The 14,530-nt window shown below is 53.9% G+C and overlaps 1 protein-coding gene and 1 long non-coding RNA gene across 20 annotated transcripts in view; one reads left to right on the top strand and one right to left on the bottom strand.

Moving 5' to 3' along the window:
- LOC127031607 (uncharacterized) overlaps nt 1–802 on the top strand; it is an 87,149-nt gene extending 86,347 nt beyond the window's left edge. The window contains exon 3 of the long non-coding RNA XR_007768574.1: nt 529–802. This is a non-coding gene — a long non-coding RNA (uncharacterized LOC127031607). The remainder of the gene's footprint in view (nt 1–528) is intronic.
- The window catches only part of CHD6 (chromodomain helicase DNA binding protein 6), a 213,768-nt gene that overhangs the window by 12,319 nt on the left and 186,919 nt on the right, over nt 1–14,530 (bottom strand). For 18 of the 19 annotated variants that reach the window (XM_050918575.1, XM_050918559.1, XM_050918561.1 and 15 more), the window contains 3 exons: nt 13,419–13,865; nt 10,878–11,069; nt 1,013–1,132 (listed from right to left, as the gene is read on the bottom strand). In XM_050918575.1, the coding sequence (XP_050774532.1) occupies nt 1,013–1,132; nt 10,878–11,069; nt 13,419–13,865 (759 nt within the window). Of the gene's footprint in view, nt 1–1,012; nt 1,133–10,877; nt 11,070–11,759; nt 11,870–13,418; nt 13,866–14,530 lie in introns of those variants that run through there. The other variant, XR_007768567.1, reaches the window with a different exon arrangement.

The raw sequence follows: 14,530 nt of genomic DNA, 5'->3' as shown, positions 1-14,530 counted from the left end.
GATCCCACCCTATGGGCTTTCTCACAGGGGAATACCACCATTCTGACTTTTCTGTCCTCTTCTTTGGCACTGGTGATGGAGAACAGTGTCGCGCTGTTGGTGCTGACCTCTTGGGTGCCAAAGCAATGTGCCAGGAGGAGGTCAGCTGGGTTTCCCTAATAGATGCCAGGACACTCCTGGTCAAGGAAGCGCTTGGTGGCAGGTCAGGCTGCAGCTCTGAAGTGGGGTGAAATGCCCCCTTCAAGAGGAGGAATTTCAATGGATTGTTTCTCTTTTTTTTCTTGGTTTGAAATTCCTACAAATCCGGCACTTTCCTTGGATGTGACCCTCCTAGGTATTTCAAACAGCTGTCATGGGGGGGGTCACTTATTGGCATGTGTTTGCAGCATGCCACACACTGTTTGAAGCCCGTGGATCTAGGCATGCCCCGTGGCCCAGGTGGGATAGCCTCGCAGGGTGAATGCTTACAAGTAAACTAACTATTAATTACTTACTATGCTTATTCTAACTAACTATTTTACAATTTAGTTACAGAAAGAAGACCACTATGGGGATCACTTGCTGAGCAAGAGATGAGAGCATTCCAGCGACCACCACGGACAGAAAAAAGGAACTGAGCAAGAGGCAGGTCGGCAGGTGCCTATATACCATGCCATGAAGGCACCACTCCAGGGGGCACCAGAGTCGACCTGACAGATATCACTGTGGGGGGAAAAAGTCTTCCAGCGACAGTGCATGTGACATACACACACCTATACTGGAATGGACATGAGGAAGCACTCAAAGAACACTCTATATCTACTCTGCTGAGTCAATTAATTATTGTCAGTAGGTTGGTATCCCCCCGGCACACTTGTGGCTCCGAGAGTGGTATAGATCCATGTATGTATTACAGACTTTGGTTACCATCCTACCTACTTCTCAGGATTTAAAATCCAGGTGGGACAGCTGGGTCTCTGCTAACTATTTCTATGCAGACCAAGGACCAAGCACAGCAAACGTCTTTGCTTACCCTCCGTCCTGTACCCTTATGGACCACAGGCACCCGCTCCTCTCCCGTGAGTGAATTTATGTCCAGTTTGTTGGGGTCCTTGCAGCGCTGCCTCCTCTGCTTGGGCTTGTCTGAAAAACTCTAGAAGGCAAATAAGAGAACATTAACGAGAATGGGTGGCTAGAAACTTGGAGGGAGAATGGCCAAGCCAAGCTGATGGTGTGAGGGAGGGGCATCCGTGCAGGCCCCACTGCACAGCTCTGCTTTTTGGATGAGTGCAAATCTATTTTGATTGGTCTGAAGATGCTTTTGCTGTGCCTCAGCCTAGACTGACTACTCCATCTCTGGCTGATGTCTCTGCACACCTAAAAGTGCTGTCTGTCACTAATTTCACAGCAGAGAGACTATGCTGGATCTCCTTAAAAAGTCCCAGCCATAATTCAGAAAGGAAGAGCACAGCAGTATGTGCCACAGTGTGGCAGCATCTCACATGCCTGCCCATCTGGCTGTGACCAGCTGTAGTCTCTTGTCTTACTTATCCTTAGACTGGAAGCTCTTTGAGCCACAGATCTTCTTTTGGTTCTGTGCTTGCACAGCACCTTGTGCAATGATGTCCTGGGCCAAAAAACTAGGACACCTCACCACTATGGTAATACAAGTAATTAATAGTCATGCTTGTCCTACCAGATACAAACCCTAACCCTGATCTCCTACTCTCAGAGTGCAAGTCTAAGGGAGCAAGTGTGGACCTGTGGTTAGTGCACAGGACTGGGAGTCAAGATTCCAGGATTCTAGTCGGACTCTGCCCCAACTTCCTGAGTGACCGTCGTAAAGTCCCTTAATCTCTTTGTCCATCTGTTTCCACATCTAGCAGATGAATAAAACTTGTAAGTTTTGCAGTTTCCCCATTTCCCGAGTCAGTTTGATTGTGACCAATCTCTTCTCCGCATTATGGCTTTTGGGTAACAGGGCACCAGTCTCAGACCCCTAATCATAGAGGAGTGGATCAGGGACATTAATACAGGCATCCGTGTCCATGGACTCTTGTTTACTATCTGCCCATCAGCTGATCCCACCTCAGACACTCAGAGAGGGAAATGCCCTACTTGGTCCCTTTTAGGGAGCTCCCCTCGGAGCCAGGACTGCTCTTCACAGACTAGTCACCAGTCTTGTTTTAAATGTCCCATGAGAGGCGCCTCCACCCCTTCCCTTGCAAGTTGATTCCAGAATTTGCTGCCCGGAAGGTTTTCCTGTTATTCAGCCTACATTTTCCTCTGCTTAATTTCATCCCATTCTCTTGCTTGCTGATATTCCAGCTTTACCCGCTCTAGATCACTGCTGGAGTGCAAGCTGCAGTAAGCCAATGCACATGTATGGAAGGAAGAGGAAAAACATGCAGCTGCCTAAATCAGAGTCAGAAACCAGGGTTTTTCTGCAAAGAAAAGGCTCTAGGCCCAGTTCTGCCTTTCAGTGAAGCCAGTCTGTACTGTCAAAGGAGCACAAAGCACATTAAAGCTGCCCTTTCCAGACCGGTGAGGATTGCCCCTACATGGCGAATCCCACAGAGCTGGCATTACACCAGCGCAGGCACAGGGATGACTGGAATGCACAGTGCTTCAGTAGTAGTCACTGGCAGAACAGCCCCTTAGGGTGCAGTTTAGAGCTTCTGGCTGCCTCCAAGACAGGACAGGGAGAGTGGCAAGGTAGCAGAAGGCCCCCCACACTCATGTGTATTGAGTGCCACTGCTTCAGGACTCCTGAGAATCTGGCCTTGTGCATGCCCCTGGTGAGTTTTATTTGGGCTATGACTAGAGCTCCACTGCTCTGCCTGCAAGTTCTGGGTTTCTCAGTTCTAAGCAGCTGGCCATGCTAACGTACCCATCCTCCTCAGGAGCCACTCACTGCCTGTGCTCTGAGTTCTAAGGGAATCTTTACACACCTCAGGCTGCAGTTCCAGGTGCACAATCCCTCGGCACTAAGACACGGCTTTTTTATAGACATCATCAGTATCTCTCTTGATTCCCTTTCCAAAATGTTTCATGGTCTGCATTCAGATTAGTGAGCTACTTTATAGGCTAAATGAGCCAAAATATGAATAACCAGCCTGTTGGAAGAAGAGGTGGGTGTTTATGAGCTTCTGAGAACAGGTCTGGTGTGTTCTGAACACATGCTCCTCCCCTGTCTGTCATCCCATAGATCCTGGATAACAGAAATAGACACACAAGTGGGGATGGGTGATCAGAGGAACTTTCCTCAGACACTCAGAGCATGACAGTTTCAAATTTCATCTTCATTTCACTTTGAAAGGCAAGAAATTATGTTCTCTCCCCTCTTCGTTTTTGCTTGTGGTTTTATGGCTAGCCCAATTCACAGATTCCAAGGACAGAAGGGACCATCATGATCATCTAGTTTGACCTCAACAACAGAAGCCAGAGACCTGCCAAACAATAATTCCTGGAGCAGATCTGTTAGGAAAACAGCCCATCTTGATTTAAAAGCTGTCACTGATGGAGAATCCACCACAACCCTTGGCAAACTCTTCTCACTGTTAAAAAATGAACACCTTATTTCCAGTCTGAATGTGTCTAGCTTCAACTTCCAGCCACTGGCTCAGGTTTAGACTTTTCTGTGCTAGACAGAAAACACAGTTACTCACCTTTGTAACTGTTGTTCTTCGAGATGTGTTGCTCATATCCATTCCAGTTAGGTGTGTGAGCGCCGCGTGCACGTTCGTTGGAGAAACTTCTATCCTAGCAACACTCGGCGGGTCGGCTGGGCGCCCCTTGGAGTGGCGTCGCTATGGCGCCGGATATATACCCCAGCCGACCCGGCCACCCTTCAGTTCCTTCTTGCCGGCTACTCCAACAGTGGGGAAGGAGGGTGGGTTTGGAATGGATATGAGCAACACATCTCGAAGAACAACAGTTACAAAGGTGAGTAACCGTCTTTTCTTCTTCGAGTGATTGCTCATATCCATTCCAGTTAGGTGATTCCCAAGCCTTACCTAGGCGGAGGGGTCAGAGTGAGATGTGGCAGTATGTAGAACCGCTGCGCCAAAGGCTGCATCATCTCTAGATGGCTGGACCAGCACGTAGTGCGAGGTGAAGGTGTGGACTGATGACCAGGTCGCTGCAGGGCATATCTCCTACATAGGCACGTGTGCCAGGAAGGCGGCTGATGACGCTTGAGCTCTGGTAGAATGCACTGTGAGATGGCCTGAAGGGACATGAGCTAGGTCATAGCATGTGCGGATGCATGCTGTCATCCAGGAGGAGATTCTCTGGGAGGAGACTGGCAGACCTTTCATCCGTTCCACGACCGCCACAAACAGCTGGGGAGACTTCCAGAAGGGCTTCGTCTGCTCAATATAGAAAGCGAGTGCTCTGCGTACATCTAAGGAGTGTAGCTGCTGCTCCCGCCGAGAAGAGTGGGGCTTCGGAAAGAAGACCGCGGGGAAGATGTCCTGGTTGGTATGGAAGGCAGACACTACCTTAGGGAGGAACGCCGGATGAGATCGCAGTTGTACCTTGTCCCTATGAAAGACAGTGTACGGCGGGTTCACAGCGAGCGCTCTCAGCTCGGAGACCCGCCTGGCCGATGTAATGGCCACTAGGAAGACTGTTTTCCATGATAGGTACAGGAGCCCGCAAGTCGTTAGTAGCTCAAAGGGTGGGTGCATTAGTCTGTTTAGGACCAAACTGAGATCCCAGGTAGGGGCAGGGCGATGTACAGGGGGATAGAGGCGCTCTAGGCCCTTAATGAACCGAGAGACCAAGGGGTGGGAGAACACGGAGTGACCACCCTCGCCTGGCTGGAAAGTGGATATAGCCGCTAAGTGCACCTTCAGAGAGGATGTCGCCAGGCCCTGCTGCTTAAGGTACCAGAGGTAGTCTATGACCGTGGGAATCGAGGCCTCCGAGGGAGTAACGCCCTGTGTTGTGCACCAGCAAGAGAAGCGTTTCCACTTTGCCAAATACGTGGAGCTGCTACTGAGGAGAATATGCTGTACTGGAGCGCAACAGCGAATTCCGCTCTGTTTAGCCATGCAGGAGCCACGCCATGAGGTGGAGGGCTCGCAGGTCTGGGTGGCGATGCCTGCCGTGGTCTTGCGTGATCAGGTCTGGAAGGAGAGGGCGGGGAACTGGGGTGGCCATGGACAGATCTAGCAGGGTGGTGTACCAGTGCTGTCTGGGCCACGCAGGCGCAATCAGGATCAGATGCGCTTTGTCCCTGCGGAGCTTTAACAGGACCTTGTGCACCAGAGGAAACGGAGGGAAGGCATATAGCAGGTGGTGCCTCCATGACAGGAGGAATGCGTCTGTGATCGACACCGGAGAGAGACCCTGAAAGGAGCAAAACTCCTGGCACTTCCTGTTCGAGCGGGAGGCGAACAGATCTATGAGGGGAAATCCCCACCTCCAGAAGATCGAATGGATGACGTCCAGCCTTATTGACCATTCGTGACAGAGGAAGGACCGGCTGAGCCGATCCGCCAGAGCGTTCTGAACCCCCAGGAGAAAGGATGCCACCAGGTCTATCGAGTGGGCTATATAGAAGTCCCAGAGTCGAATGGCCTCTTGACACAGGGGAGACGAGCGGGTCCCCCCGTTTGTTGATATAGTACATGGCCGTTCTGTTGTCCGTGAACACAGAAACACAACGGCCGTGAAGACGTTGCTGGAACGCCTGGCACGTGAGGTGGACTGCTCTCAACTCCCGGACGTTTATGTGGAGCGTCAGCTCCTGGGACGACCAAAGGCCCTGGGTACGAAGGTGACCTAGATGGGCCCCCCAACTGAGCGATGACGCATCCGTCGTTAAGGCCAGCGATGGCGGCTGTGGATGGAACGGCATCCTTGCGCATACCAGGGATGGAGTTAGCCACCAATCGAGGGAGCAGAGGGGGCTCGGGGGAACTGTCACCAGGACGTCTATAGGGTCCCTGCCCGGGCGGAAGACCGAATGGAGCCACGTTTGAAAGTGTTGCATGCAGACTCTGGCATACTTGGTCACATAAATATATGCGGCCCTATGCCCCAGGAGGCCGAGGCACGTGCGAGCTGAGATGATTGGGGAGGCCTGCAAACCTCGGATGATCGATACGATCGCCTGGAAGCGGGGCTGAGGCAAGTAGGCCCTGGCTTGAGTGGAATCCAGCGTTGCCCCTATGAAGTCCAGCCTTTTTGTGGGGACCAGGGTGGATTTCTCGGTGTTGAGGAGTAGGCCCAACCGGGAGAATAGGTCCGCAATTATGCCGACATACTGTCGGACCTGAGTCTGAGAGGTCCCCTTGATAAGCCTGTCGTCCAGATACGGGAACACATGTATCTGTTGCCGGCGGAGATGGGCGGCGACGACGGCCATGCACTTCGTGAACACCCTCGGGGCCGTGGAGAGGCCAAAGGGGAGGACTGTGAATTGGAAGTGCTGGTGGTTGACCATAAGGCGAAGGTACTTCCTGTGTGGTGGAAAGATGGCAATGTGGAAGTATGCGTCCTTCATGTCGAGGGCGGCATACCAGTCTCCAGGATCCAAGGACGGGATAATAGTTCCCAGGGAGACCATGCGGAACTTCAACTTGAGCATCCATTTGTTGAGTCCTCGCAGGTCTAGGATAGGTCTGAGGCCTCCCTTGGACTTGGGAATCAGAAAATAGCGGGAGTAAAACCCCTTCCCCCTCTCGTCTAATGGTACCTCCTCTATGGCTTCCGCGGCGAGGAGAGACTGTTCCTCTTGTAAGGGGACTTGCTCATGAGAGGGGTCCCTGAAGAGGGACCGGGATGGGGGGCGGGAGGGCGGGGATGAAGCAAATTGGAGGTGGTATCCTTGCTTCACCGTGCGTAGAACCCAAACATCCGAAGTCAGTTGGGACCACGCCGGGAGGAAGTAGGAGAGACGGTTGGAGAAAGGAGGGGAAGGATCCTGTCTTGAGACTGGTACGCCGTCCCCGGGCGCACCTTCAAAAGTTGGACTTAGGCCCCGGTGGTGCCTTAGAGGGCCCATGGTTTTGGCCCCCTTGGGGACCGGATTGGCATCTACGGCCACCCCGCCCGCGCCTTCTACCGATGTCCTGTCTGTGCCGAGGCGTAAAGTACGGGCGGTGTGTTTGGGGTCTGAAGGGTCTACGCTGGGTTACGGGAGTATGCATGCCCAACGAGCACATGATGACCCTATTATCCTTCAGGCTCTGCAACCTGGGATCAGTCTTTTCTGAGAACAAACCCTTGCCATCAAAGGGTAAGTCCTGAATGGTGTACTGAAGCTCAGGAGGCAGGTTAGAGACCTGGAGCCAGGAGATATCCCTCATGGTGATGCCCGAGGCCAAAGTTCTGGCCGCCAAGTCGGCCGCGTCTAGGGAGGCCTGGAGAGAGGTCCTGGCCACTTTCTTCCCTTCCTCCAGGAACGCGCTCAATTCCTGGCATGAGTCTGGGGGTAGCAGTTTGGTGAACCTACCCACCTCCACCCAGGTGTTATAGTTATATCAACTCAGTAGAGCCTGCTGGTTAGCCACTCGGAGCTGTAGGGCCCCCGCTGAGTACACCTTACAACCCAGGAGATCCATCCGCCTGGCCTCCTTGGACTTTGGGGCAGGCGCCTGCTGGCCATGGCGCTCCCTTTCGTTGACCGACTGGACAACTAAGGAGGAGGGAGGAGGATGAACGTACAAGTACTCATACCCCCGAAAGGGTACCATGTACTTTCTCTCAACTCCCTTTGCCGTCGGTGGAATAGAGACTGGAGACTGCCAGAGGGTGTCGGCAGTGGCCTGGATAGTCTTAATAAACGGCAGTGCCACCCGGGTGGGGGCATCGGCGGTGAGGATGCTCACTACGGGGTCTTCGACTTCCGGGACTTCCTCCACTGGGAGGTTGATATTGAGAGCCACCCTGCGAAGGAGGTCCTGATGGGCCCTGAGGTCTATCGGCAGGGGCCCTGGTGATGAGGCCCCTGCCACAGCCTCATTCGGGGAGGAGGAGGATGATACCCCGGGAATGAGAGGGTCCTGGATGGCCTCTTGCTCCTGGGACAGTTCCTGCTGCAGCTGTCCCGGGGAGTCCGGAGGATGTGTCGCGTGCTCCTCCGACTCAGCTGGGGGGGGGGCGGGAAATGGTGGCCTCTGGTGCCCGATGTTCTGAGGCAGCAGAGCGGGTCTGGACTAGGGGAGCACCCTGGGCTTGATGGTATGCCCAGGGTGTCCAAAAGGACCACTGTTGAGGTCCTACATCCTGAGGCCGTGAGTCCTGAAAACCCCCCGTAGGCACCTCCATATCACGGTCCCGGTCATAACAGCTGTCCGCATGGGAGGATACAGACGTCTGTCTGGACGGCCATGGAGAAGCAGAGAAGCCTGGAGCCGAAGTCCCGACGGATCTCGCACCCCTCGACCGTGGGGACTGGTGCCGGTACGCAGAGCGGTACCGAGAACGAGACCGGGACCTGCGACCGGACCGGTGCCGGGAGGTCGACCGGGATCTCGAGTCTCTACGTTGTGATCTGCTCCGGGAGGTACGGTGCCTGGGTCGGTGCCAGGAACTGGAGCGGTACTGTGAGTAGCGGGTCGGGGAGCGAGAGACTGACCGGTGCCGTGAGTCCGACTGGTGCCGCGAGTCCAACCGGTGCCATGGAGAGGAACGGTGCCGGGACTGGGAGCGGCGTCGAGAGTGGGAGCGACGTCTCGACCTAGAGCGTCTGCAGGATCGTGACCTTGAGCGGTGCCGGTCCACTACACTGACAGACAGCGGTCTGGTCAGGGTCGGCTTGCCCATGGATTGTAGTACCCGCACAGGCGGTGCCGGGGGTAGGGGCGGTGCTGCATCGGTAATGGCGATCAAGTCTCTCGCCGCAGAAAACATCTCCGGAGTAGATGGCAAAGTGAGCTCTACCACGGCAGGTGCCAGAGAGATGTCAGGCGCCGGACTCAACGGCCCTCATGGGGCTGGAGTCGACGGTGCCGGTTTAGGCGACGCTGCGGCAGGTATTAGTGCCGGGCGGTCCGACCTAGGCGCAGTCTCTGGCTGTGACGCGGGTGTTGTTGGGGGTGTCTGAGCCTTCGCCGTCTTCGACCTCAGGGAGAGGGAGTGGCGCGGAGTCGATTTCGGTGCTGGCGGTGGCCGGTGCCGGGAGTCCTTAGGCGTACCGGCAATGCCCGGTGCCGTAGGGGTGCCTCTGCTCACCGACTGGCTCGTGCTCGGTGCCAAAGGCGAAGGTGTCAGGGCCGCTTCCATGAGGAGCTGCTTTAACCTGATGTCCCGCTCCTTCTTAGTTCTCGGCTTAAAAGCCTTGCAAATTGAGCACTTAGCAGATAAGTGCGATTCCCCGAGGCACTTCAAACAGGAGTCGTGGGGATCTCCTGTTGGCATCGGCCTGTGACAGGCCAAGCACTGCTTGAAACCCGCTGAGCCAGGCATGAGCTCCGGCACCGGGTGCGGGGAAGGGGCTACCCCCCGAACCCCGCAAACAATTACTAACTAACAACTATAACTATGAACTAAAACTAAATCTAACGAACTATATATAGAAGAACAATTAACTACAACTATGGATATAACGAGAAGAAAAACTACGAGTAGCTAGGGAAGGTGGAGGTCAGCTAAGCCGCACTCCACTGTTCCAACGACCGACACGGGCAGTAAGAAGGAACTGAAGGGCGGCCGGGTCGGCTGGGGTATATATTCGGCGCCATAGCGGCGCCACTCCAGGGGGCGCCCAGCCGACCCGCCGAGTGTTGCTAGGGTAAAAGTTTCTCTGACGAACGTGCACGCGGCGCGCACACACCTAACTGGAATGGATATGAGCAATCACTCGAAGAAGAAGAGCCCAATATTAAATATTTGTTCCCATCTAGGTACTTGCAGACTGTGATCAACTCACCCCTTAACCTCTTTGTTAAGCTAAACAGATTGAGCTCTTGGAGTCTATCACTATAAGGCTGCTTTTCTACTCCTTTAATCATTCTGGTGGCTCTTCTCTGAACCCTCTTCAAGTTATCAATATCCTTAAATTGTGGGCAACAGAACTGGACACAGTATTCCAGCAGGGGTCACACCAATGCCAAATATGAAGGTAAAATAACCTCTTTTCTCTCCATATAATTATCTACATAAGCTCATGTGCTAGTGCAGGGAACAGAGAGAAGCTATCAGAGCTGGACACCAGGCCTGGCTTCTTAACGATGGGTAAGGATCGGATACTGGGATGAGCTCAAGCTGTGCTCAGCCTAGGATCTGAAAGATTAAGCCTGTGAAGGTTCGTGCTGGTCGGGTCCAGGAGCAACTGTACCTGGTGTTGGTGCTGTCTGCTAATCTAGGCCCAGTTCCCTGGGAAAGTTACACACCCAAACCTTGGATACTGCAGTGTGATTTGCCTTCATGGGCTGTGTGGCTTGAGACTTGCAAATTCCTCCTACTTCAATGCCCCTGAGGTTCATTAGCAGCTCACAGGGCTGAGCAGGGCCATGCCTGCTGCCTTCTGCTCTGTTACAGAAAGTCTCCTTTGACTTAGCTGTGCTTTGTCATCCACAGTTACCCAGATGAGATGGGAGATGCAGGCACAATTTCGGAGGCACCTAGATTCACAGCTCTGCCTATTCCCCACCCATTTTTTGAGGTGCCAACCTAGTCCCTCAACATCACTGGGCAGCAAATCCTTGTGGCAGGAGCCAGCAAACAGACCGCAGGTGTCAATACCATCTACCAGGAATGTGCAGCTATTCAAGTGTCTTTGCCCTGGGTGTGCAAAGAAGTACATTAGCTCTACAAAAAAGGAGATACCTGCAGCTCTGGAGACCAGCCCCACCCCTTGCATCTGGATCTAAGGCAGTCAGGGAGGAGGCAGCATCTAGACCTGATGCACTGAAGCCTGAGACCCCCCAGAGGGTCACTCTTACTGTGCTGAAGCCAGGGACATCGAGTGTGTAGTCCGACTGCTGTCTTAACCAGTCCAGGAGACTCTTGTTTGGAACAGCCTTCTCTGTCCGGATGCTTGTGGCTGTGACCGTATGCGGAGTTGAGGTAGCGGTGACTGGCCCGTCCGGGTGCGGGCTGCTCTGTGCAGGCTGGGTCTGATCTTCCTGAACATCCTGAAGTGAAGGGAGAAAGGAGAGCTCATGTGGGGAACACCATCATACTGCTAGTTCTCTCACCTCAATGTCATCCAGGCAGAACCCGCCCCTGCAGACACCCAGGCAGGGCTTGGAAAGCTGGAGCCCAAGAGTTCCTGCTGTCCTTCACTTGGATCACCAAGAGCCACCAGGAGAAACATTTAGCCTCACAGGCACGCTGTTTGCACTAAGGGTGAGAGAGCTGGGAGATGTGGAACCAGTCTGTGCTTTGTGGGCGTCACCTGGAAAATGCCCTAACTGCCACAAGGCACAATGTGCTACCAGCAAACGCAGCCTAGATCCTGGTACTTGTGGAGAGGCTTCGCCCCACATCCTCTCTGGGGAGAAGAGGCTCCCACCAGCTGCATCTAGAGAGGGCATGGCACTACCTCAGGCAACAGGCTCTCTGCACCCCTGGTTTGCTGACAGCACCCAGGCTGTGGGAAATCCACCCTGAGCAGGGTTTGCAGTGGTGCAAGTCACCCACAAACTCTGCTCTGCCCGGTGGCCTGGAGCTGGCTGGCTCCACTCAGAGCGAGTGTGATACATTCCTCACCCAGACAGCCTCCTCTGGAGTCCCAGAAGGAACTTAAAGCTTCCTTGTTCCAAGAGCCTGCTGCCCTTTCCGGGGTGAATCTCCTGGGGCATGAGGAGGGGGCAAGGCCTCACCTTGTGCTGGGGTGGGAGAATTCAGCCCAATACCTTCCCTGGGCTCTCCATCCCTGTGAAGCCCTGTTGTGGTAACCGGGCCTATGAATTTACCCTCATTGGGAGTCCAGCTGTGAAGTGAATGAGAGTTCATGGATTGTCACAATAACCTATAATAGCAAATGGTGAGTGGGAAAAAAGAGGCTGACTTAGTCCAACCCAAAGGCCTCCTGATAGATCTCAAGGATTGCGTGAAGATCATGTGGTAACCGAGAGCAGCGTGAGCCTGGAAATCGATGAACCAAAATTGGTGTGGTGGAAATTAGGCCTGTTGGTGGACAAAATATTGAGAGGATGGGCTATTGAGCCCATCGCCCCCCTTCGGAGGGACTGAGAGACAGACTGGCTGTGAGAAAGTGAAAGGGAACAACTGCTGATGAACAGAGGCGAACCCTGGCTGACTGACAGTGGCGTGAGCTGGCTACCGCAGCACTGAGAGAAGGGGAAGGAAGGTGTTTCACCCTCATGGCTGCCACCGCTATCATCTCCTTCTTCACCCGGATCCTGAGAGATGTCCTGTCTAGACCAGGTCAGTCATCACCACCTCCACTAGCTCCAGCTAAGTGCTGAATATGCCCCTCCACCCCCGGTCTCCCTTCCATGCCCCCAATATACTCTGTTCCTTCCCACCATATTTCTTGTTTTTCTTCTCTCCTTTTGCCTTCTGTTGAACAGGAGCCTGGATTGGCCAGCCAAGACAGTATATTTTCCAACACTGCTGTGAGCTTGTGACCCAAGAGGCAGCTAAAAGCAGGACCCTCAGCAGCCTGATGTGGGTATGAGTTTGCCAGGTCTCAGACCATGTGTGGGGCCAGCAGTGAGACTGCAAGGAGGGATTAATCTGAAGCTGCATTTTCTACCTTTGCTGGTCTTTTCTCTCCCCCTTTTGTCTTGTCTGGTCTCTAGGAAATGGGATTGGACTTTAGCAGCAGCACTGACAACAGCTCTCCGCATCTCCACCCACTTCTCTTTTCCCCACAGGAGTTCTAACCATCTTTCATGCCATGTAAGAGACTGTTGAACAAGGGGTTTGTCTTCTAAAGCCTCTCCAGCTCAAGGGAAAGGGAGCTGGTACAATGGAAGTCTGACATGACACTCTGCATTTCAAATGCTTCAACTGGTTTCCCTTCTTTTCTGTACCTTCACTAGAAGGTCAAAAGGATGTTTAATTGCATGTTTGCCATGGGACTATGCAGGCTGAGGTCTCTATATACCAAACCCTGAACCTTGTTTACCGCTGTCTCCTCTTGGACAGTGACTGAGTCACATTAACAGCTTTGATTTTCTGAGCCCCTTCATTCCATCTACATAAATACAGTAGCCCCCACGTGGGAGGTCAGGTGTTAATGCTTAGCAGTATTCAAGCACTCAGCCTGATTGGGGGCTAGGGGAAACTCTGCAAGCCCCCACCTCCCTCCTCACCAAGAGGCAGGGCCTGCCTCTCTGGGGTTCAGTCTGCTTCTCCTGCTACAGGTTTGCCTCAGGCTGTCACTGAGTGGGCAGTCATCCAGCCCTGCCCTGCCCTGCCCTGCCCTGCCCTGGGATGGACAGCAGAGCTCAGCAGTCATTGACTGAACAGTTGGATCCTGCCTGCTTTGGGAGGGGGAATCATTTACCCACCTGCAGCCCAGTTTGAAGGCTCCTCTCCTTCAAGAAGATAAGGTCCATCCCTTCCACATTTTTTCTCCTGCCCCGTCGTCTCCTCAAGGCAGCATCATCTCTCCGGAGGCTTCCATTGACAATCTGCCCTGTGACAGGATGGATTAGCCCTGCCTGGAGGATGCCGGACAAGTCCATGCCCAGGGACCCCTGCAGGGAGTGCACCGTCCCTAACTTGGGCAGGTTGCTGTTCAAGGGAAAAGGAGAGGGGTTTCCTGGGGATCCATCAGATGCTCTGGCCAGGTTCCCTGCCGAGTCCCGCCAGCCGTTCAGCACTACAGGCGGACGGGAGTGCGATGCAGCTAACTGTTCGAGACTTCTAGGTTTGGCGTCTCTCTCCAGCTCATACTCATAGGGCTGCCTGTGCTTTTGTTCATCTTTCGTAAAGGCAGGAGCCAGGAAGCTTTCCTGTGTGCACCAAAGCCAGAGAAATGGTCACAGCTATGGCCTACATCACACAGGTCTTACAACACTCAGAAGCACCTTTTAAATCCAGCACACACTAGAATCATAGAACTATAGGGTGAGAAGGGATCGCAAGGGCTAAAAAACTGGCACAAGAGAGGTTTCCTGGGGCTAGAAGGTAGGGGAGGGGAGGGGAGTGTATGGATATGGGTGGCTAACGAGACTGGATAGAGCTCCTCAGTATCTCTGCTAGAGCCCTCCACAACCCTTTATCCCTGGCCCAGCAGACAGCCACCACTTCTCTGCTAAAGGGATGGATGGAGTGGGACTTCCTGCAGAACCCCATACTGCAGCAGGTGTGCTGCAGCTCAGTGAGCTGTAGGAGGGGCTCCTCCCAGCAGCAAGCATGCCCCTGGTTCCCACACCCTGCCAGCAGCTGTTGGCCTCAGAACCAGAGCCCAGCTACCTCTCCTTCAGCAGGACAGCACATAAGCAGGGGTCTCTGTGCTGGGGAGACAGAGCACTCTACTCGGAGTGCCGGCCCCAGGGCGGTGCCTCTGTTACACCCCTGCTGGGGTGTAGGGTGAGCACTGTGTTCTCGGCTCAGCTGAGTGTGGGAGGAGGGATTTTGGACGCACCTCTCCCTCCAAAGGAAGGCGAGCAGAGAA

This window comes from Gopherus flavomarginatus, chromosome 11, assembly GCF_025201925.1.
Source record: "Gopherus flavomarginatus isolate rGopFla2 chromosome 11, rGopFla2.mat.asm, whole genome shotgun sequence".
Classification (NCBI taxonomy): domain Eukaryota; kingdom Metazoa; phylum Chordata; order Testudines; family Testudinidae; genus Gopherus; species Gopherus flavomarginatus.
Note: the sequence above shows the minus strand (reverse complement) of the source record. Positions and strands in the feature narration are given on the sequence as shown.